The sequence below is a fragment of the Scyliorhinus torazame genome, chromosome 6 (assembly GCF_047496885.1).
Source record: "Scyliorhinus torazame isolate Kashiwa2021f chromosome 6, sScyTor2.1, whole genome shotgun sequence".
Classification (NCBI taxonomy): domain Eukaryota; kingdom Metazoa; phylum Chordata; class Chondrichthyes; order Carcharhiniformes; family Scyliorhinidae; genus Scyliorhinus; species Scyliorhinus torazame.
The window spans coordinates 84,748,461-84,769,141 of record NC_092712.1 but is presented as its reverse complement, the minus strand read 5'-3'; the positions used below and the strand labels follow the sequence as shown (position 1 = coordinate 84,769,141).

Here is a 20,681-nt window from a genome sequence, read left to right as displayed (position 1 = left end):
CAGAGTCAATCCACCTAACCCTCACATCTTTGGACTGTGGGAGGAAACCGGAGCACCCGGAGGAAACCTATGCAGACTTGGGGAGAAAGTGAAAACTCCACACAGACAGTACCTGAGGACGGAATTGAACCTGGGTCCCTGGTGCTGAGAGGCAGCAGTGCTAACCACTGTGGCTCCATGCCACCCCAATATCCCCCTGCATATAATAATAATATTATTATATGCGGAAATATTTACATTTGTGGAATGTACCATTGTGTGTCTTGAACACACTTGCGTAAAATAAATTGCATTTTTTTAAGTTTGCAATTTTTAGTTGCATTCCTCAGACACAAATGAACATTCAAACCAGTAGCCAAATCAACTCACTTAAATTGTGCTTAGCTGTAAATCAGATTATGCTGGAGATGTGGTGTGTTTGCTTAACATTATGTTTTACTTGCTCTTGAGAGAGCAGAATCTTTATTGGATTGAATGTTGATTCCTATAACCATAAATGCCAGGACATTCTGTAATGAGGCAGTGCCAATAACAATAAAACATGTTCACTTCCAGTGGCAGCAATGGAGTGAGTGGTTGCACATTTGGTAGCTCGCGCTCGAGGTGGATTTTTTTTGGTCCTTCCCCACCTGAATTGAGGGCAAAAGGTGCATGAGTGCCCAGGGCATGTAATACTCCTCTGGTGGGGCTGGTGTATGGATGAGGAATGCCACGAGGAAGAGAGAGCAGCTGGAGCAAGAATGTTTTTGTGGTTTGACACAGGGGTAGATTGCGGAGAGCAAGGGGGCAGCGTTGGCCTCCCTGTGGTCGACGGAGCAGCTGGTGGAATTCCTCAATGGCAAATTTCAGCAGCAGAGGAAGGAGGCCTCAGAGGATTTGGCTAAGATGGTGGAGCCACTTAGGGCAGCAATTGAGTGGGTAAAGCAGAGGCAGGAGGCTCAGGGCCTGCCGATCCAAAAGGTGGTGGGGTCGGTGGCGGGACATGAGGATCAGTTGACCTCACTGGTGGCGGAGGTGGGATGGTGTTGGGCAGCCAGAACAGCTCCAGGAGGCAGAATCTGTGGATAGTGGAGATGCCCAAAGTGTTTTTGTACTTCTCACATGCACCGGTCGTATTCCCGGATCGATTTCTTTGTGATGGATGAGGCGCTGCTGGTGGGGGTGGCTGACACAGAGTAGTCGGTGATTGTGGTTTCCAACCATGCGCTGCACTGGGTAGATTTGCAGGTGGTCCAGTGGGAGGCCCAACGGCCGCAGTCGAAGTTGGATGTGGGGTTGTTGACGGATAAGGTTCTGAGGATGGTTCAGGAGTACTCGGTGGTGCCAGTGGAGGGGTTGTTAAAGGGGAGGCAGTGGCTCCAGATGGAGTTTCACGGTGGTATCCACAGGAAATGTAGTAGAGCAAGTGCGTAGGGCCAGAGGGGTGGTGTACGAGTTTTCAGAAAAGGCGAGTAGGATGCTGGCTCACCAGGCAGTGGCAAGGGAGAATGCTAGAGTTAGGGATGAGAAGGGCAGGGTGGTTTCGGACCCAGAGGGGTGAATGGGGTATTTGAGGCCTTCTACAAAAGGCTGTATGAGTCGGGGCCTCCGCCCGGGGAGGAGGGAATGAGATGGTTGCTGGATGGGTTGGAGTTCCATAGGGTGGCGGAGAAGAGGGAGCAGGGATTGGGGACCCCAACCGGGCTGAGGGAGGTGATGGACGGTGTTGGTGCAATGCAATCAGGGAAGGCGCCAAGGCCGAATGGGTTCCCAAAGTTGTTGGCGAAGGTGTTAGCATCGCAGATAGTGGTTTGTGTGCCGGGGGTGATAGCGGAGGACCAGATGGGATTTGTGAAGGGGGAGCAGTTGTTGGCAAATGTGCGTAGGCTCCTTAATGTTATTGTGATGTCCTCAGAGGGGCAGTAGCTAAAGGTAGTGGTGGCTATGGTTGTGGCGAAGGCCTTCGATTGGATGGAATGGGCGTATTTGTTCGAGATGCTGGGTCGGTTCAGGTTTGGCCAGGGGTTTGGGGCAAATCCAAGTTGCCGTCAGAATTGGGGGCGGCGCTGCTTTTGTGATGCTCCGCCCCGTCCAAAGCAGCGTACTCTAGGAGGTGTTTCCGATTAATGCTGAAGGGCAGGAGAGCAGGTTAGGGGAGTTACCGTTTGGATGGTGGAGGCGAGTCTTCGGTATCTAGGAATCCAGGTAGCGCAGTTACGCAAATTGAATTTGGCGTGTCTGGTGGAGGGGATGAAGGGTGATTTTAAGAGGTGGGATGTGTTGCTGCTGTCACTGGCTGGACACGTGCAGATCGTTAAAATTATGGTGCTGCCCAGGTTCTTGCTCGAGCTCCTGAACCTCTCCATCTTTGTTCCCTAGTCCTTTTTTAGGAAGGTATGCAGAATAATTTTGGGGGTTTTGTGGGGGGAGAAGACCCCTTGGGTGAGGAGGGTGTTCCTGGAGAGGGGGTGAGGGCGGGGGGGCTGGAGCTGTCAAGTTTGATTGATTATTATTTGGCGGCAAACATAGCAATGGTGAGGAAATGGGCAGTGGAGGAGGGTTCGGTGTGGGGGCAGATGGAGGCGGCATCGTGTAGAGGACATGTCTGAGGGCACTGTTGTTGACCATTTTCGCTGGTCCGGTACTCCATGAACCCAGTGGTGGTTTTGGCGTTACAGGTGTGGAGCTAGTGCAGGCAGCATTTCGAATTAGAGGGCATGTTGTTGTGGGCACTGATATGCGACAATCACAGATTAGTGCCGGCGGTGCTGGATTTAGGTTCCGGGTGTGGCGGCAGGTGGGGATAGAGTACTTTGGGGATTTGTTCATAGGGGATAGGTTTGCATGTCTGGAGGAGTTGGAGGAAACGTATGAGTTGCCCAAGGGGATGGTTTCAGGTACAAGTGAGGGATTTTATGAGGAGAGAGATGTCGTCGTTCTTGTGGCTGCCGCCTCCGGTGTTGCCAGACAAGCTGTTGTTGGAGGATGATATTGGGGATGGGAGGGTGTCGGACATCTACAGTAAGTTGATGGAGAGGGTGTGCGCTCCGATGGAGGAGGTTAAGCGTAAATGGGAAGACGGGTTGGGTGGGGAGGTGCAGGCCGGGACGTGGAAAGAGGCCCTGCGGAACGTGAACGTGACCTCTTTGTGTGCAAGGTTAGGTCTCATCCAGTTTAAGGTGGTGCATCGGGCCCACATGATGGATGCAAGGCTGAGCTGGTTCTTTGCAGCGGTGGAGGATGGGTGTGGGTAGCGTGTGGGGGGTGTTGCGAATCACGTCCACATGTTCTGGGCGTGCCCGAGGTTGAGGAGTTTCTGGCAGGGGTTCTGGGATGTGATGTCTGAGGTTCGGGGTGTGGGGATGGCCCTGAGTCCAGAGGTGGTGATATTCGGTGTGTCGGAAGATCCGGGAGTCCAGATGGGGAGAGAGGCTGATGTATTGGCCTTTGCCTCCCTGATAGCCCGGAGATGGATTTTGTTGTGTTGGCGGGACTCGGAGCTGCCGAAGGTGGGGGGTATGGGTGAGCGATCTGGCAGAATTCCTGCGTTTGGAGAAGGTCAAGTTCGCTTTGCGGAGATCGGAGGAGGGCTTTACCCGGAAGTTTAAACTGCTCATTGATTTCTTCAAGGTGGATTAAGGGGTCAGCGAGGTGGCGGGTGGGGAGGTGTCAGGCCGTTTGGAGGAGATAAGGGGGAAAAGATTCGGAAGGCAGGGTGTGGTGTGGTATTGGGGTGGTTGGGGGCTGGTGGTTTCTGTTCATGTGGATGTTTGGTCTGATATTTTCATGGATATATGTAAAATGCCTTGAATACAAATATTTTAAAAAAGCAATAAAACATGTTCTGTACTAAAACTGTAATTTTTTATTTGCCATACCTTCCGAACATGTGTCATCACTGCTAATGCTGAGCCGTTCTGCGTTGCCCTGGACGTACTTGTTATATAACTTTATTCTCAATGCCCAGCTTAAATCCGGTTGTCTAACAGTATTTTTCAGACGGCGCCTCGCATTTGCAAACCAGTTGGAAACCTATTCAAAAAAACATGAGAATTTGTTTTTTTTAAATGTTGATTCGATAACAAAACGTGAGTTCCACAAATCTCGGTTCAACAAGTCATCCAGGAACACTGATTGGCTTGTATGTTGTTGATTATAGATATAAACACACATAATCAGATTCAATATGGCAGCATCAGATGCCAATTCATAAACATAAATAGTTTCTTCGTGGCAAAGCTCTTTGCAACATATGTTAGACAAAAATAACATGTCACCAGCTCATGACATTCCCACAGATGTTTTTATCATGGCACCAAACTCAAATTCCGATGAAAATTTATTCTGATCTCTGGGATGAGATTCTAAAATTTGACTCATGTCTTAAAATGGCTTAAACAATTGCTATGATTGCAGCTATAGTTTGTCTAAAACATAGGGGTTTTCACTTTTTACCACAGAAGTTGATCATGGTGAGCAAAACAATTTGTCACGATTGTGTTGAAGCTTCCATGGGTTCTAGGAAAATGTTTCATTTCTACGAGAGCCTTCCACATTTCAGCCTGTTAGTTTGGAGATTTTGACATAATGCTGTTCAGATCCTCTATCAGTTCACAGAATGAAATGGTTAAAGTGAGTCATTGGAGTTAAGTAGATAAGCTTTTATGTCAGCCGGGCCACATATGTTGATGCACTGACGATCATTACTTGGCTGCTCACTTGAACCAGAATTTGCTTTGAGCTCCGCACAGTACTACAATAGAACGTGGCAGGGAAGGCTTCATGCTGATTGTGGTCGCTGGGGGAAGCTAAAGAGTTCAGCTAACCAGCAGCAAGCGCAGTCTTGCCAATTGGAAGAAGTACGGAGTTCTTTTAAAAAGCCAAGCAAATCTGGGACCTGGTTACAGATGTTATTGAGTACTGCAAAAATATCTCAAAAATTATGAGAAATTGAATTTCGATTGAATCACAGTTGGATGATGATGAAATAAATGATTGATTCAATTAAACAATGATCAAAAAAATTGTCTGTTCCTTGTAAATATGAAACAGCAATTTGGCACAAACAAAGAATAGAAAATTAAGAACTATGGGGCGGGATTCTCCGCCCCCCGGTGGGTTGGAGAATCGCCGGGGGGAGGCGTGAATCCCGGGGTTTTGGCAGGGGTGGGAATCATGCTGCCCCGGTCGGCGGCCGCTGCCAGCAGCCCCCCCCCCCCCCCGGCGATTCTCCGCCTCGCGATGGGCCGAGCGGCCGCCCGTTTTCGGCCGGTCCCGCCGGCGTAAATCAAACCAGGTCCGTACCGGTGGGACCTGGCTCTAGGGGCGGCCTGCAGAGTCCTCGGGGGGTCACGGGGGGATCTGGCCCCGGGGGGTGCCCCCACGGTGGCCTGGCCCGAGATCAGGCCCCACCGATCCGCGGGCGGGCCTGTGCCATGGGGGCACTCTTTCCCTCCGCATCAGCTGCTGTCAACCTCCGCCAAGGCCGGCGCGGGATGCCACTGGGATGACGCCAGCACACGCTGGTGCTCCCGCACATGTGCCAACTCGAGCCTGCCAGCGGAGGCCCTCCGGCACCGGTTGGCGCAGCGCCAAGCCCTTCCGCGCCGACTGGCGCTGCGCCAACCCCGCCGACGCCGGCCTAGCCCCTGAAGGTGCGGAGAATTCCGCATCTTACGGGCGGCCCAATGCCGGAGTGGTTCACACCACTCCTCGGCGCCGGTATGGCCCGGGTAGAGGCGAATCCCGCCCATAATGTTTGGATTCATTGAGAGCAGCATAGTGGCACAGTGGTTAACACAGTTGCTTCACAGCTCCAGGGTCCCAGGTTCCATTCCCGGCTTGGGTCACTGACTGTGCAGAGTCTGCACGTTCTCTCCGTGGGTTTCCTCCGGGTGCTCCGGTTTCCTCCCACAGTCCATAGATGTGCAAGTTAGGTGGATTGGCCATGATAAATTGCCCTTAGTGTCCAAAAAGATTGGGTGGGGTTACTGGGTTACGGGGATAAGGTGGAGGTGTGGGCTAAAGTAGGGTGCTCTTTCAAGGGCTGGTGAAAACTCGATGTGCCAGATGGCCTCCTTCTGCAGGGTAGGGATTCCATTTTTAAAATAAATTTAGAGTATCCAATTCATTTTTTCCAAAAAAAACAGTGTCCAAAAAAGTTAGTTGGGGTTGCAGGGACAGAGTGAAAGTGTGGGGTTAAGCAGGGTGATCTTTCCAAGAGCCGGTGCATACTCGATGGGCCAAATGGCCTCCTTCTGCACTGTAAATTCAATTTAACCTGAGCTGTTCAAGTAACATCAGCATCCACCTAACAATCTGGAATACCATCCAGATATTTCCAATCTGCCCATTCAGTCTGCCTCAATCATCAGCTAAATGATGGAATGTGTCATTGGCAGCACTGTCAAGTGACACAGAAACAATAGACCCATTTTGAGTTCCTTCAGGGCCACTTTGCTCCAAATCTTATTACAGCCTTTGTCCAAGCACCACGAATGAGCTAAATTCCACTGGTGAGGTGAGAGGATAACTGCCCTTCACATCAGGGGCTGAATGTTATGTGCCGCTGGCAAGCGTGTTTCCAGCAGGGAGGGGCACATAAAATGGAGTGGGCGCCCGCCTACCTCACCAGCTTTCCACCAACCTCCAAGCTCATCCCAGAGATACAGGGGATGGGCAGGCGGGTGCCAAAATTGGCATCCCATCCGCCATATTTAAATGAACAGATAAAGGTCAATTAGGACTGTTATCCAGCCTATTGAACCTGACAATATGCTTCCCACGCTATAAAATATTTGGCATAGGCAACAGTTCGGGCAGCCCGGAAGGCTCAATCATCAGGAGCTATTCTTTGCTGATTGCAAGGTCATCCCCTCAGGTTGAACCCCCTCCCCTTCCTTCCGACACCCTTCCTCCCCACTGACCGTCACCCTAACCCAACCCAAACCCTCTCAAAGTAATAGTCTCTATTTTTGTAAGTCACATGGGGGGGGGGGTGGGGTAACCCATGCCAAATCTGACATTACTGTGATATAACGCAGCCCTGGCCTTATTAATCACAGCACACTTCTTGGCCAGCTCCACTCCAACATCTTGATAAATTCTCACCACCTGGTCCTCACATCTGCAATCGTGATGATCCTTTGCCCACCGTGAAACTCTTTCTTTGTCCTGAAAGCTGTGGACGAGCACAATGATCAGACGCGGTGGTTCACTTGCATGGGCTTCTGCCTCAACGACCCGTGGGCATAATCCAGCTTGGGAGGGGTCACCATTTCTCCCTTCCCCCACCATCTTCCAAAACAACTGCGATATGAACTTTGTCGGGCTCGGATCCTCCAGACCCTCCGGCCACCTTCAGGTTCTTTCTACAAGTCCAATTTTTTCAAGTCGTCCACCTTGGCCTTTAATATTTTATCATCGGCTGCCACCCTTGCCATCTCCCCTTCCAGGGCAGTGATCTGATCACTCTGCTTAGATAGAGCTTCCCCCCACCTCTTTCAGCTCCACAACCTGCACTTTCACCACCTCGTCCACTTGAGCCAAGACCGCTCAAATCTAAGACATCACTGCCTCAATCGCTTTTTTTATGTCCCCCAAAACCTCCGGGCGTAATTTCTGTATCCCCACCACTAAGACCGCAACTAAGTTAGTGCAATGTACCCTGCAACCGCAGCAGCCTCCGCCATTTTCTTTCCAGGCAGGACTTTTGAAGCTCCCAAATTCAATGTGAGTTCTTTCTTTTTCAGCTGCCTGGTCCGGTATCTACTGGGCACCCCCTTGATGTAGGACACTTAACCCATTAACAAAATCAAACTGGAGCCAAAGTTTCCTCCAAATGTCGGCCAAAAGGGGCTTAAATAATGTTCTCTGGCAGGAGCCACCTTGTGTGTGACTTCCCCCCAACATGTCGCCACCAGAAGTTAGGTCTTCCATTCCAATGAGGGCCCAAAGTCCCGCTTGGCCTTCGTTAATCAGCCTTGCAGCACTTTATGGCTGGGGGGGTGGGTCGGGGTGTGGAGCACGATGGCTCCATACCAATGTGATTTCCGGGGAGGGGGTGGGGGGGGGATCATGCTGTCCACCGCCACCACCGTATTGTTCAGCCCAGGGCAGCATTTTACTGAGTGTGGCATCAAGGAGCCGAAGTAAAATGGAAACTGGGGGAAACTCTCCACTAGTGGCAGTGATACCTAACACAAGGGGAAATGTTTGCTGGATGTCAATCATCAAATAATGTGCTGGGCCCAACCACCTTCAAAATGGAAGTGTGGGTCTTCCTGTGGTTCAAGAAGGCACCTCACCGCCACACTCTCAGGACAAATAGAAATGACCAATAAATGCTGCCTTGATAACGATGTCCATATCGCTTGAACAAATAAAAAATATTACGGACTAAATTTATTTCTAACACTGAATACTCCTTAGTTGCAGGATTTGTTTTGGAGCCTGCAAGACTGAATTGTTCTCTGTGCATATCTTGGAGTCAAAGCTGTGTCGCATCAAAGCAAAAAGTATTGCACAACCAGCTTATAAAAGTATTAAAGCAAGGCGTCATGTGTGGCATCCACAGACAGATTCTTAGATCTGGAAGTGAAACAAAATACAGCCAAGTGGAATTTGCACAATACTCTCCAGTCTGGGTCTTCACAATTATTGCAAGTAATAAAGAATGAAAATGATATCCTGGAAGGGTGGGATTGAGCGATTTAAGATTAGCTAAAAGAAATGCTGAACCCAATGGATTTGGTTTAAATTGTCAGCTGTCAAAAGATTTACAGCGGGGAAATATGAAAATCAGTCAAAGATAATGAACTCAGAAAGAAACATCACTTTTGGGAAATTATAAGAACTGCTGGAAGCCGACTTCTGTATCAGTTACACCTGAACATTTGTTACTGTCTCTCACTGGACTGTTCAACCTTCCTGAAATGGCTCTTTATGGACTGGTTATTTTGCAGTATTTATTGAGAGGATAGGCTCGCATTGCCTGGATTTCACATTGATTGCAGCAGAAGCTGCAACTGGTGGAAAGACATCTCTACAAACCTGTTATAACCTGCCTACTGATGATTGGCTGGGGACTAATGACTATCCCACAATCCTATGGGAGTATGAACTTCCCCAATGAGGGGGGCGGAGAAACACCTACTATAAATAAGCTGGCCAGTCCAGGAACCAGGAGGAAGGAGAAGTTAGCAAGGGAAGTTACTGCTACTGTTATGTATATATTGTTATAGTAAATAAACGTTATTATTTTGTATCCTTAAAACTCGTGCTGGATTCTTCGGGGCCCTTACAAAAAAACCTTTCTTTAATAAAGTCTCCAATGATCCAGCAGACAACAAACTTTTATGTTATTAAAGCCAGTCCAGAAGAGGAACGCTACACATATTAAACCTGCATAGATTGAACTGTAACGAGCTTGAGCCTAAAGCAGTGCATTAATAACTTATGACTCTCTGAAGCTGGCACTGGCTTCAGACTAAATAACTGCTGCTTGAAGACAACATTAAACATATTTATTAATCTATCAAATTATACCAATATCTTGGGCAACGTCAAATCTACATTGTATAAAATGATCTTTTGTTGTCATTAAAATTATTTTCTTTCTGTAGTGAATTCATGGTCTGATTTTAAGACAGACATTATGCCAGCAATCTCATGTGAACCTGACTAAACAACATAACGGGCTACAAAGCGAAACCAAGCAGTATCTCCGGCAGCAGCGCACCCCTCCCTGATGAACTCAATGCATTCTATGCTCGGTTCGAGCAGGTAACCAACAATCCGCTGTTGAGTGCCCCAGCAGCCCATAACACACCCATACCCCCACCACCACAGCTTCAGAAGTCAGATCGGCCTTCCTGAAAGTGAACCCTCGGAAGGCGACGGGCCCGGACGGGATCCCTGGTCGTGCACTCAGAGCCTGCGCGGACCAGCTGGCAGAGGTGTTCGCGGACATCTTTAACCTGTCCCTACTCCACCCCGAGGTCCCCACCTGCTTCAAGAAGACCACCATTATACCGGTGCCAATGAAAAACCAGGCAACATGTCTCAATGACTACCTCCAGTGGCCCTGACTTCAGTCGTAATGAAGTGCTTTGAGAGGTTGATCACGAAGCGCATCACCTCCATACTCCCAAAACACCTTGATCCACTGCAATTTGCATACTGTCACAACAGGTCCACAGCAGACACCATTTTCCTGGCCCTACACTCATCCCTAGGGCATCTCGACAACAAGGACTCCTACATCAGACTCCTATTTATTGACTACAGCTCCGCCTTCAACACCATAATCCCAGGCAACCTCATATCAAAGCTCCAAAACCTAGGACTTGGCTCCCCACTCTGCAAATGGGTCCTTGATTTTCTGACCAACAGACCACAATCAGTAAGAATGAACAACAACAACTCCTCCACGATAGTCCTCAATAGCGGGCCCGCAAGGCTGCGTACTTAACCCCCTACTCTACTCCCTGTGCACACATGACTGCATGGCAAAATTTGGTTCCAACTCCATCTACAAGTTTGCTGACAATACGACCATAGTGGGTCGGATCTCGAATAACGATGAGTCAGAATACAGGAGGGAGATTGGGAACCTAGTGGAGTGGTGCAGCGACAACAATCTCTCCCTCAATGCCAGCAAAACTAAAGAGCTGGTCATTGACTTCAGGAAGCAAAGTACTGTACACACCCCAGTCAGCATCAATGGGCTGAGTTAGAGATGGTTAGCAGTTTCAAATTCCTAGGGGTGCACATCCCCAAAAGTCTGTCCTGGTCCACCCATGTCGACACTACAACCAAGAAAGCACAACAGCGCCTATACTTCCTCAGGAAACTAAGGAAATTTGGCATGTCCACATTAACCCTTACCAACTTTTACAGATGCACCATAGAAAGCATCCTATCAGGCTGCATCACAGCCTGGTATGGCAACTGCTCAGCCCAGGACCGCAAGAAACTTCAGAGAGTCGTGAACACCGCCCAGTCCATCACACAAACCTGCCTCCCATCCATTGACTCCATCTACACCTCCCGCTGCCTGGGGAAAGCGGGCAGCATAATCAAAGACCCCTCCCACCCGGCTTACTCACTCTTCCAACTTCTTCCATCGGGCAGGAGATACAGAAGCCTGAGAACACGCACAAACAGACTCAAAAACAGCTTCTTCCCCGCTGTTATGACTCCTAAATGACCCTCTTATGGACTGACCTCATTAACCCAAACTCTGTATGTTTCACCCGATGCTGGTGCTTATGTGGTTACATTGTGTACCTTGTGTTGCCCTATTATGTATTTTCTTTTATTCCCTTTTCTTCCCATGTACTTAATGATCTGTTGAGCTGCTCGCAGAAAAATAGTTTTCACTGTACCTTGGTACACGTGACAATAAACAAATCCAATCCAATTAGCTTTGGGTGTGTGTTGAGGAGGAAATGGCAGTATAACAAGGAGCAGATAATTATATATTTGTCTGAGCATTGCTGTTGTATGATCCTAGTTTTCAAACTGCTTCAATGCAACAGTGTATTACGATAAATAAAATTAGCTGCAATTCAGTGCTCTGAATACAAGGAAACTGGAGTGTTTTAAGCAGTTGACATTGGCGATTATTAAGTGATACATTAGCAAAAGTATCCATCGTGACATTTACAGCGTTATTAAGTAAACATTTCATTGCTGAATGTAATGATTGATCTAGGAATGGGGTGACGGGCAGCGGGCTACTACTATGTTTTTCTTTGCCTGTTTTGATTGCTAGCTTATACAGGAACATTACTTTCACATAAATATTATTGATATACGTCCCCGAGCACCTGCGTAAACAGACTATCAATAAAAGGGAATAACGGACATTGTTTCTCTTTCCATCCCTCAAAGTCACTAAATCTGTCCATCCTGGTTTGCAATCAGCAGTTTTGGCGATTGCTTTAACATTAAAATGTGACTCTTGTCTCTGTATTTCCCAGCCCAGTGTGGAGGCAGTGACAGGACAGGGTGCTCCCCGGTCAGGCCGCCGGGCAGCTTCTTTTGCAAGCTGCTGGATGTGGGACACTGCGTAAATCCCTCTGCGCCGGCTCCACCAGATGGACAGCTCCGGGCAGAGATACAGACTGTCAAGGCACTTCAGTTACACTAGTTCACCAGAATCCAAGGTGCTATTTGCAACATCGTAACACTTGTGCCTAATTGTTTTTTAATTATAGGAAAACACGTAAGTGTACGGAATTTCTGACGAACTTCTCCCATGAATGTTTTTTTCAATAAGCAAAATACGACGGATGCTGGAATCCGAACCAAGGCCAGAGGATGCTGAGATTTGCCTGCGGCCTCTGTTCTCGTTTGGACCCAGCGTCAAGCTGCTGCAGCCAGTGCTACCGAGCTCTGCACAGCCAGAGCTGCTGCAGCCAGTGTTACCGAGCTCTGCGCAGCCAGAGCTGCTGCAGCCAGTGCTACCGAGCTCTGCGCAGCCAGAGCTGCTGCAGCCAGTGGTACCGAGCTCTGTACAACTAGAGCTGCTGCAGCCAGTGCTGCCGAGCTCTACACAGCCAGAGCAGCTGCTGCCAGTGTTACCCGAGATCTGCGGGGCCAGAGCTGCCGCAGGCAGTGCTACCAGAGCACTGCACAGCCAGAGCTGCTGCAGCCAGTGCTACCTGAGCTCTGCAGGGCCAGAGCTGCCGCAGGCAGTGCTACCCGAGCACTGCACAGCCAGAGCTGCTGCAGCCAGTGCTACCTGAGCTCTGCAGGGCCAGAGCTGCTGCTGCCAGTGCTACCCGAGCACTGCACAGCCAGAGCTGCTGCAGCCAGTGCTACCTGAGCTCTGCAGGGCCAGAGCTGCTGCTGCCAGTGCTACCTGACCTCTGCACGACCAGAGGTGCTGCTGCCAGTGTTGCCGAGCTCTGCACAACCAGAGCTGCTGCTGCCAGTGTTACCCGAGCTCTGCACAGCCAGAGCTGCTGCATCCACTGCTACCCGAGATCTGCACAGCCAGAGCTGCTGCAGCCAGTGTTATCGAACTCTGAACCCCCAGAGCTGCTGCTGCCAGTGCTACCCGAGCTCTGCACAGCCAGAGCTGCTGCATCCACTGCTACCCGAGATCTGCACAGCCAGAGCTGCTGCAGCCAGTGTTATCGAACTCTGAACCCCCAGAGCTGCTGCTGCCAGTGTTACCCAAGCTCTGCACAGCCAGAGCTGCTGCAGCCAGTGCTACCCAGCTGTGCACCGCCAGACCACCTTGAAAAACACAGAATTATCCCAGAGGAGCCGCCATCTCCATGAACTCACTGAGATGACCGTTGTGTAGAAGTCAAGGGAAAGACTAGAAGAAAGAGCCGGGATGGCATTGACCCAATTAACCACCCCATTCCCTAAAACTGGAGTGAGGAAAGCGAGCGAATAAATGAGGGGCAAATACCATCAAATCGAAGTCAGACGGACAGTAGAGGGCAATGCAAAAGTCATTTCCCGAGATTCTAGCTGAGAAACCTCAACTGATTTAATATCACTATTCAATATTTATAAAAACATCACATAATTTAATTCATGTCACATCCAGGAGCTGTGGTGATGTTAACTGTTTTGAGTCACCTTGATCATCACGATGTTTAGAAACTCTTGGCGCTCTGTAAGGCAGTCCGTCCTAAACCCTTCACAGTCAAAAGGCAATGTATATTGCTGCCCAACCCATCAATGGTTTGCCTAGTACTTTCATTGGGCGGGTGAATGGTTAGTTAAAATGTTATTTTATTCGCTATATTCCTAACTGCGGTGGCCTAAAACATGTTCGGCGGTGCGATGGTTTCAGAAGGATGGATGAAAATGCATGTAGTCAGCGTCAAGAAGAGGAAAATGGCCCAGAAAATATTTTAATTGGTATTGGGTCAAATGCGGAGCAGTTTACTATCCGTTAGCAGTAAGATCACATGTATTAACACCAATAGTAACACTAGGAAGATCAGTGGATATGGAAATTAACAGGGTCAACTGTGAGCAATATTACAATAAACTATTTGGTTTTATGAATGGGCGCGTGTTCATTCTTCCACTTCGCTCGCTGGACCTCTTGCTCATTTTTTAGAACAAATTGTAATTTAATAGTCTGGGTCCTTTTAATACATTGTGTATCGAGCTGCAGATAGTGGTCATAGTGAAATATTACTGTAGCAGGGTGTGAAAAGGTGTCTTTGGGAGCAGAATATCAACTTAAACTAGACCGTGTCACATTACAAAGACGTTTCAGATATTCTTGTCAACACAAGGAATGTTGGAATAGACTTGATCAGAAATAAACTGAAAAACGGCACCAGGGTTCGAGATTTAAACCTGTTAGATGAATGTGTATCTGGGTAAGTATCGCATTTCCCAGTTTAAACATCGAACCCTAGTTCATCATTGAACCTTTTCTGAATGCCTCAAAACACACACACACATAAATTGTCGCCATATCGATCTATAACCTGAAATGTATTTGCATTCAAATCCCCCTGTGAGTGAGGAATTAAATCCATTAAACCAGCTTCCTTCGCACTGGCTTATTAGAGATCATTTCAACTTCCAGTCGGGGCGAGTTCAATACACGAAACATTTCAATTTCAACTATGATTTCAAAAACGCCTTAAATAAAACTGCTTGCTTCCTGCATTTTCAGCGCAAGGTTAAAACAACAGTCCTTGCAGTTACAGTGCAGACGGGGTGTTGTAATTAGTGTGTTTGGAGTTTATTATCAGGTCAGCGAATTGACACTTTTTTTTAAAAAAACGAGGCACTGATGGAATCCTGGGAGTCACGCGTACTGAAGGAGAGACATCGGGAAAATAATATACAGGTATATTGTATCCAGTAAGAAAGCAACCTTACTTGTACCAGGGTCATCTGGGATCCGAGTGCCAGGAGAATCTTCTCGGTTTTGGTTGGGTAGGGATTGTCCCGGTGTTTGTAAAGCCATTGTTTCAAGGGACGAGCCATATCCTGTAGGGCCTGTCGTTTGTGCCTCACCTTTCCTCCACCCTGCCGAGAGCTACAGACAGTCCAAGATACAAGTTTCAATCAATAAAAAATACCACCCCTTCCAAGTCAGCCGACGCAGCTATTCCTCTGAAAATGATACAATTATTGGGGCCCAAACCAGAAAACTCTGGACAATCTCAGCAAGTCTGGCAGCTTCTGTGGAGAGAAAAGGGAGCTAACTTTCGAGTCTGGATGACTCTTTGTCATTGCTGATATTGTGCAGTATTTTCTATTTTTGTTTCGGATTCCAGCATCCGCGGTAATTTATTTTTATAATTGTTGGGCCATGAGTGGGCGATGGTGCTGGGCGTTGCTGTTATTTTTCTGAAATCAGTCACCTCGCCATAACCTCTTAGTTAGCAACACTCATGTGTAAATAACTGCACACAAGGCGATTGAACACCTGCCTTTCGGCCAGTGTTAAACAAAACGCCCACTTTGTTTGAGGGAAGAATGGACAGAAAAGTATGCAATTTTAAACATTTTTCATCTTACTTTATCGCAGAAAGCGCATCTCAGAAATAACATCAAAATCTAACCCCGAGCGACAATGAATTGGCACTATAATACAACTGTACAATTAAAGCGGAGTCAGGTTTGATTAAAAACATGTTTATCGTGTTTCTGGTGATTTTGAAAGAACATTCACTTTAGTAATGGATCTGAAACAGGCGGGAATGTTCCTGAGCGTTGGGAGAGAGGGAGGCCGCATTCTCAGCGAGGTTTTTCTGTGCTCAATGCACAGGTATTGTTCTAGAGTTACACTGAATTTCAACACAAACAGGCCATTCAGCCCAGCTGGTCCGAGCTGGGGTTAGAAGTATTTCAAATTCGTTTCAGCTGAAGCGCCTGGGAGGTTTCTCAGAGACCCGACAAGACTCTTGTATAAATGAAGCCTTTTCCGTTCTTAGTTGGTGCAGGTCGCTGGGTTCTGTGTAAGTCCATCAGCAAAGCTCGCATCGTGGACAGAATGACTCGCATCGATATAGCTCTTTTCCTCAGCCTTTTACAGCCAATGATTCGTTGTGAAACGTCATCACTGAGATAAGTGTATGGTAAGATCCCACCAGTGGTGATGTGCTAATGACCAGGAAATCAGAGCTAACGTTTCAAGTCTGGATGACTCTTTGTCAAATCTCTTTGGGACGAAAGGTTAGCTCCGATCTCTCTCCACATATGCTGTCGTGCCTGTTGAAATCACTACTAATCTGCTCTGATAATCCTCAATTCCACTTTCCCGCTTTATCCCCATAATCCCTGATTCCCTTACTGGTACTGATACAATACTACAATATTATGGGTATGTGTATGTGAGCACTGTGCGTGATTAGTAGGCGGATTTGTAGTGCCTGGAGACACTCCGCAGCCCAAGGACATGATGTGAATCGTGTCTGCTGCAATATGTCATCCAAGCTGAGTGCTGTAGATGTCGCTGTGGAGCCGAAGGCACCATTTCCAGTTGTTAGAGACACTTGTATTGTGGCTGGCTTGGTGATGATTCTTCTGACTCGCATTCCCTTGAACACTGCCAGGCTGTCGCGGTATTGCTAAACTTTCTCAATCCACATTCCTGACCACTTGTCACCAGGCACCTTGCTACCTGATAAATACTCAAGGTCACAACTGTTTGCTGTTTGTGGCTGAGATGGATTTCTATCTCGCTCCTCCTGGAAACATTATTTCGTGAACACAGTACTATAAAACATATAATCTCCTTTGAATCAAAATACATCAAATTTCGTGAAACCCATAATGATTGTCACTGAAACTTTTGTTTTAAAATTTGTGATTTGTTTGTGTCGTTGGAATTTGAGATAATTTAAACACAAACATATAAATCAGTGACAACATGTCTACCATATATAACATTGATTTAAATGTATCCATATATGTATATTTGTATGTACATATATCTGATACCATGCACGTGTGTGTACGTATATATACCAAGCACATGTGTGTACATATATATACAATGCATGTGTGTGTACATATGATATCTGATTACCCTTGAATTGTTTTGAAGTTTTACCTGTGAGGCTGTTGCAGGTTTGAGATCCTAAGAGTTAAATGTAATTGCTATTTACACTCTTCTATCGTGTTGCATTTGTTTGAATGCCTGATGTAATGAGGCAGTACAAAAAAAAAACAATAATAGGTTCACAATCCTGGAGTATATTTATTAACAAAAGTATGAACGGGTAATTTGAATGTCTTCAAATCACTTGAGTTTTGTTAATAGAACGATTGTTTCGAATGGTAAAATGAGGCGGACGGCAGACGTTTACTGATTATTAATACTAGTAATGGTGCCGACATGATCAGTAACTGCTGATCACATCTCCAGAAAGATGGTTTCAACGTAACTGTCAAACGTGTCGAAGCCAGGAATGTTTTGTTTGAAATCTCATGCACATGTGCGGCAGATTACCATACAGATACTGTACCCCACGCCGTCTGCTGCACTTTCTCTACACAATGCATGCACCCAGTCCTGTTTTGGGGATGTTTCCCCACTATTTAGGAGAAGAAGCGGACTGCTTACTGACAAAACACAATTTCAATTACCCCGATGTCATTGTATCTAAGGGTCATTGCACGGAGGAGGTGTGAGTACGCTGTACAATTCTGCAAAACCACTTCTTTCCCCAGACACTGGTTAAACACACACACTAATACAAAACTGAAAGAGATATTCCCAGACCTTCTGTGTCGCAGGCCCCTCTGGCTTCCACCAGAGGGACTATCCGGCATCATCAGCTCCTGGTGCTGCTCCTCCATCACCTCCATATAGGTCCTGCTGTTCCTCTCAACCTCATTGGCCTTTTCTTCGAAAAGGACTTGGTTGGTAAATTTATTAAACACAATGGTGTTCATCATTCTGCGTTCCAGTGTCAGTCTCACGAACAGGTGAAAGTGTCGTGATTTGGAGATGGGACCTGGTTTACTGGAGGCAAAGGTTAAAAGAATCGTAGGTTACTTCAAAAACAAAAACTCAACCCTCGTTGCCAAGTAAATGAAGGCGAAATAAAATCCCATGCACAGGGGAAGGAACCGGCCATGTGCCAAAATAGACAAAATGCAGACCATTCATAGTGAATACTCGTGTTATTCACTTTCACCAGCAAATGAGAGTTTGTTTTTCTACATCGTGTTGTTTACACCCCTCAGAATACGCGCGCCATCCGCTAGGTTAAAGAGCGAAAGGAAATCTGCAGATGAAAAGGCTTTTAGCGACATTTCATACCTCGATCACCCGCTGAGAATCCCCAGGTTACGATTAAAAAATTAGTTCAGTTCTATTTGTAAAAAAAAATAGAATTTGTTGGAACATTTCCCCCCAGTATCGGCCAGACTAATATCCTACGGCCTGTTATCTGAGGATACAGACACATAAACAAGTGGAAACAAGAGAGAAAGAAAAGTTTTAATAGGCCACTCTGCAGCATTACAGTCCAGAGGCCCGTCCGCTTTCCATCTTGTCCTTAACTGCTCGCTTTACTGCACTGGGACTCCGGAGCAGTCAAAACTTGCCTCGCGAAGCCAAGTAGACATTTAAAGGTTTGAAGTAAACAGTAAACTCCCGGGACATCCGCGCAGGCTGGTTTTTAGGACGACTGGTGCCTTGTGGACACATTAATAGAAACGCTTTTAATGATTAATGTTTCTTACGTGTGTGTTAGGAGGCAGCGCGGGTGCTGATCCAGACAGAGCTTCCATTCAGAATGGGCTGTTAGATATTACAGCGCATCTGAACGAGGCGGAGAACAGACATTTCCCATGTACCACAGCCCGGCTCTGTGGGGTGGGGAGTGTTTACTTAGCCTGTCAATGTTTCCAGAGAATTCCGATTCATTGTGTGTGTGTCTCCCTCTGGGATTACCTCAGGGAATAGCTTTCAGACAGTGAGAAAAGACCCAGCACGTGTGTGTGTGTCTGATCAGTAAAATGGTCCAATTGTCGCTGCACAGCCTGTCTCTCACCTGCGGCTCCGCATTGACATCCTCATCCGAGCGGCTCCACTGAGCTCCTTTCAATAACCCAATCTCTCGGATTAAAATGGGGGTGGGGGGGGGGGGGGGATGTTCCACTACTGGGGGAGTGACCCCCTTTCCCTTGACTGAGAACAGAGAATATAAATCGCGCGTTTCGAAAGCTGTACCTTGCCTTATTGAGCAGTCGGCAGCTGAGATGTTGATAAGATTTTTAAACCGCAAGCGAGCCCGCAGACAGCTGCCCAGCCCCAACTCCCACTCAGCATGCGGTCAGCAAACAACTTGCGCAAAACTTATCCGCCGTCCTGCGAACATCCCCGCCCCCCGCCCACACACACACCGATTCGGGTCAACCCTGTGAAATGGAACAGGATCCAAAGGGATCCAACAGACCCGCACCACCTTCTCACCAATATAAACAAATCCGACCGAGAACATGCTTTGTTGTTTTGTTGACAGCCGAGGTTGTCTCTGAGTTAGTATTCCACCAACAAGCACTAGTGCGAAGCAGTGAATGTACCTGGTTTGGTTTTGGAAGGATCCGGTCAGTGAGGTAAAGCGATAAGACTGAGTAGTATTCCAGCTCCTGTGTGCATTTGCATTCCCATTTCACATCGCTTGTCAGTCAGACTGAAGTGAAACCGCACGAACCACGCTCGCCTCTCTCCTATTTACCCTGATGGCAGCCCAGACCCCGGAACCTGAATAAACAGCACTGACCATGTTTCCCAGCTGCTTTGCCCAGTCTGTGAACATAGACTGACTGCATTACACAGGTTCCGGGAAGGTGCTGAGGGAGGCTGCCTCTGCCTGTTTTACACGATCCTGTTCGCCCACTCCTAAATATAGCGCGCGCTTATTTCATTTCAGGCAAGAACATTTCCTTTTCTAAATAAAGTGACCTGGTGCATTTTGCGTTCCATTTTCCTCCGTCAAATGCAGCATTGAAAATATATTCATTCATGTTTTCGATAATATCCTATCATCCAGGAATTCACATGGATAACATCAACTGGATTGGATTTCCCAACACATATTTCACGCTCACTTTATCACAAAGTTTGCAATAATGTTATTTTGTCGTAAATTTACCCCTGATTCATATTTCCGGTCACAATTCCTTTTTGCCCACCTCTCCATACATATATGTATATAATATAACATATATTTATCCTCATTAAAGGACAAGATAGCATCTGCATTTCAGTGTAAATTATCCAAGACGATGTTCATTCGGGAAAATCCGTTTTAATTGAATTTAAATTAATTGGAATATGAATGGTAGGATTTCGTATGTAATACGCCTTGTGTATGCATCACAACACGCGGGGCTCTCAAACATCTTGGGCAGCTGGGTTATCTTTCAATTGGATTGATTCTCTTGCAAGAAGATTGCTCTCATATAAAACTGAACCGTAAATAAAACTCAGAACATTGACAATAGTTAGATTCGGCGCATGATCAAAGAGCAAAGCGCGTGTAACAATTAACACACTTACAAACACAAAGCTGAATTTTCGCAATCAGAAGTCGATTCCAAATCGAGTGTTTAACATTATCATTTTGAAATGAAATGTGTTCGATCAGCATCACATATTTTTTTTCAGCGTGAATAGGCAGCTATTTTGTTTATTCCATTCGTTGAATAAACCACGGGCATTAAAAAAAATAATATTGGATACCAAA

At 47.1% G+C, this 20,681-nt stretch overlaps 1 protein-coding gene across 3 annotated transcripts in view; it reads right to left on the bottom strand.

Moving 5' to 3' along the window:
* Window positions 1–19,650, bottom strand: part of mkxa (mohawk homeobox a) — a 103,507-nt gene extending 83,857 nt beyond the window's left edge. For 2 of the 3 annotated variants that reach the window (XR_011947711.1, XM_072508398.1), the window contains exons 1-4: window positions 19,516–19,650; window positions 17,705–17,947; window positions 14,851–15,010; window positions 3,858–4,011 (exon numbers count right to left, since the gene is read on the bottom strand). Coding sequence is in view for 2 of the 3 variants with exons in the window: in XM_072508398.1 (XP_072364499.1) it covers window positions 3,858–4,011; window positions 14,851–15,010; window positions 17,705–17,880 (490 nt within the window). In the remaining variant the exon portion in view is untranslated. Of the gene's footprint in view, window positions 1–3,857; window positions 4,012–14,850; window positions 15,011–17,704; window positions 17,948–19,162; window positions 19,249–19,515 lie in introns of those variants that run through there. The other variant, XM_072508399.1, reaches the window with a different exon arrangement.
* Window positions 19,651–20,681: the final 1,031 nt, after the last annotated feature.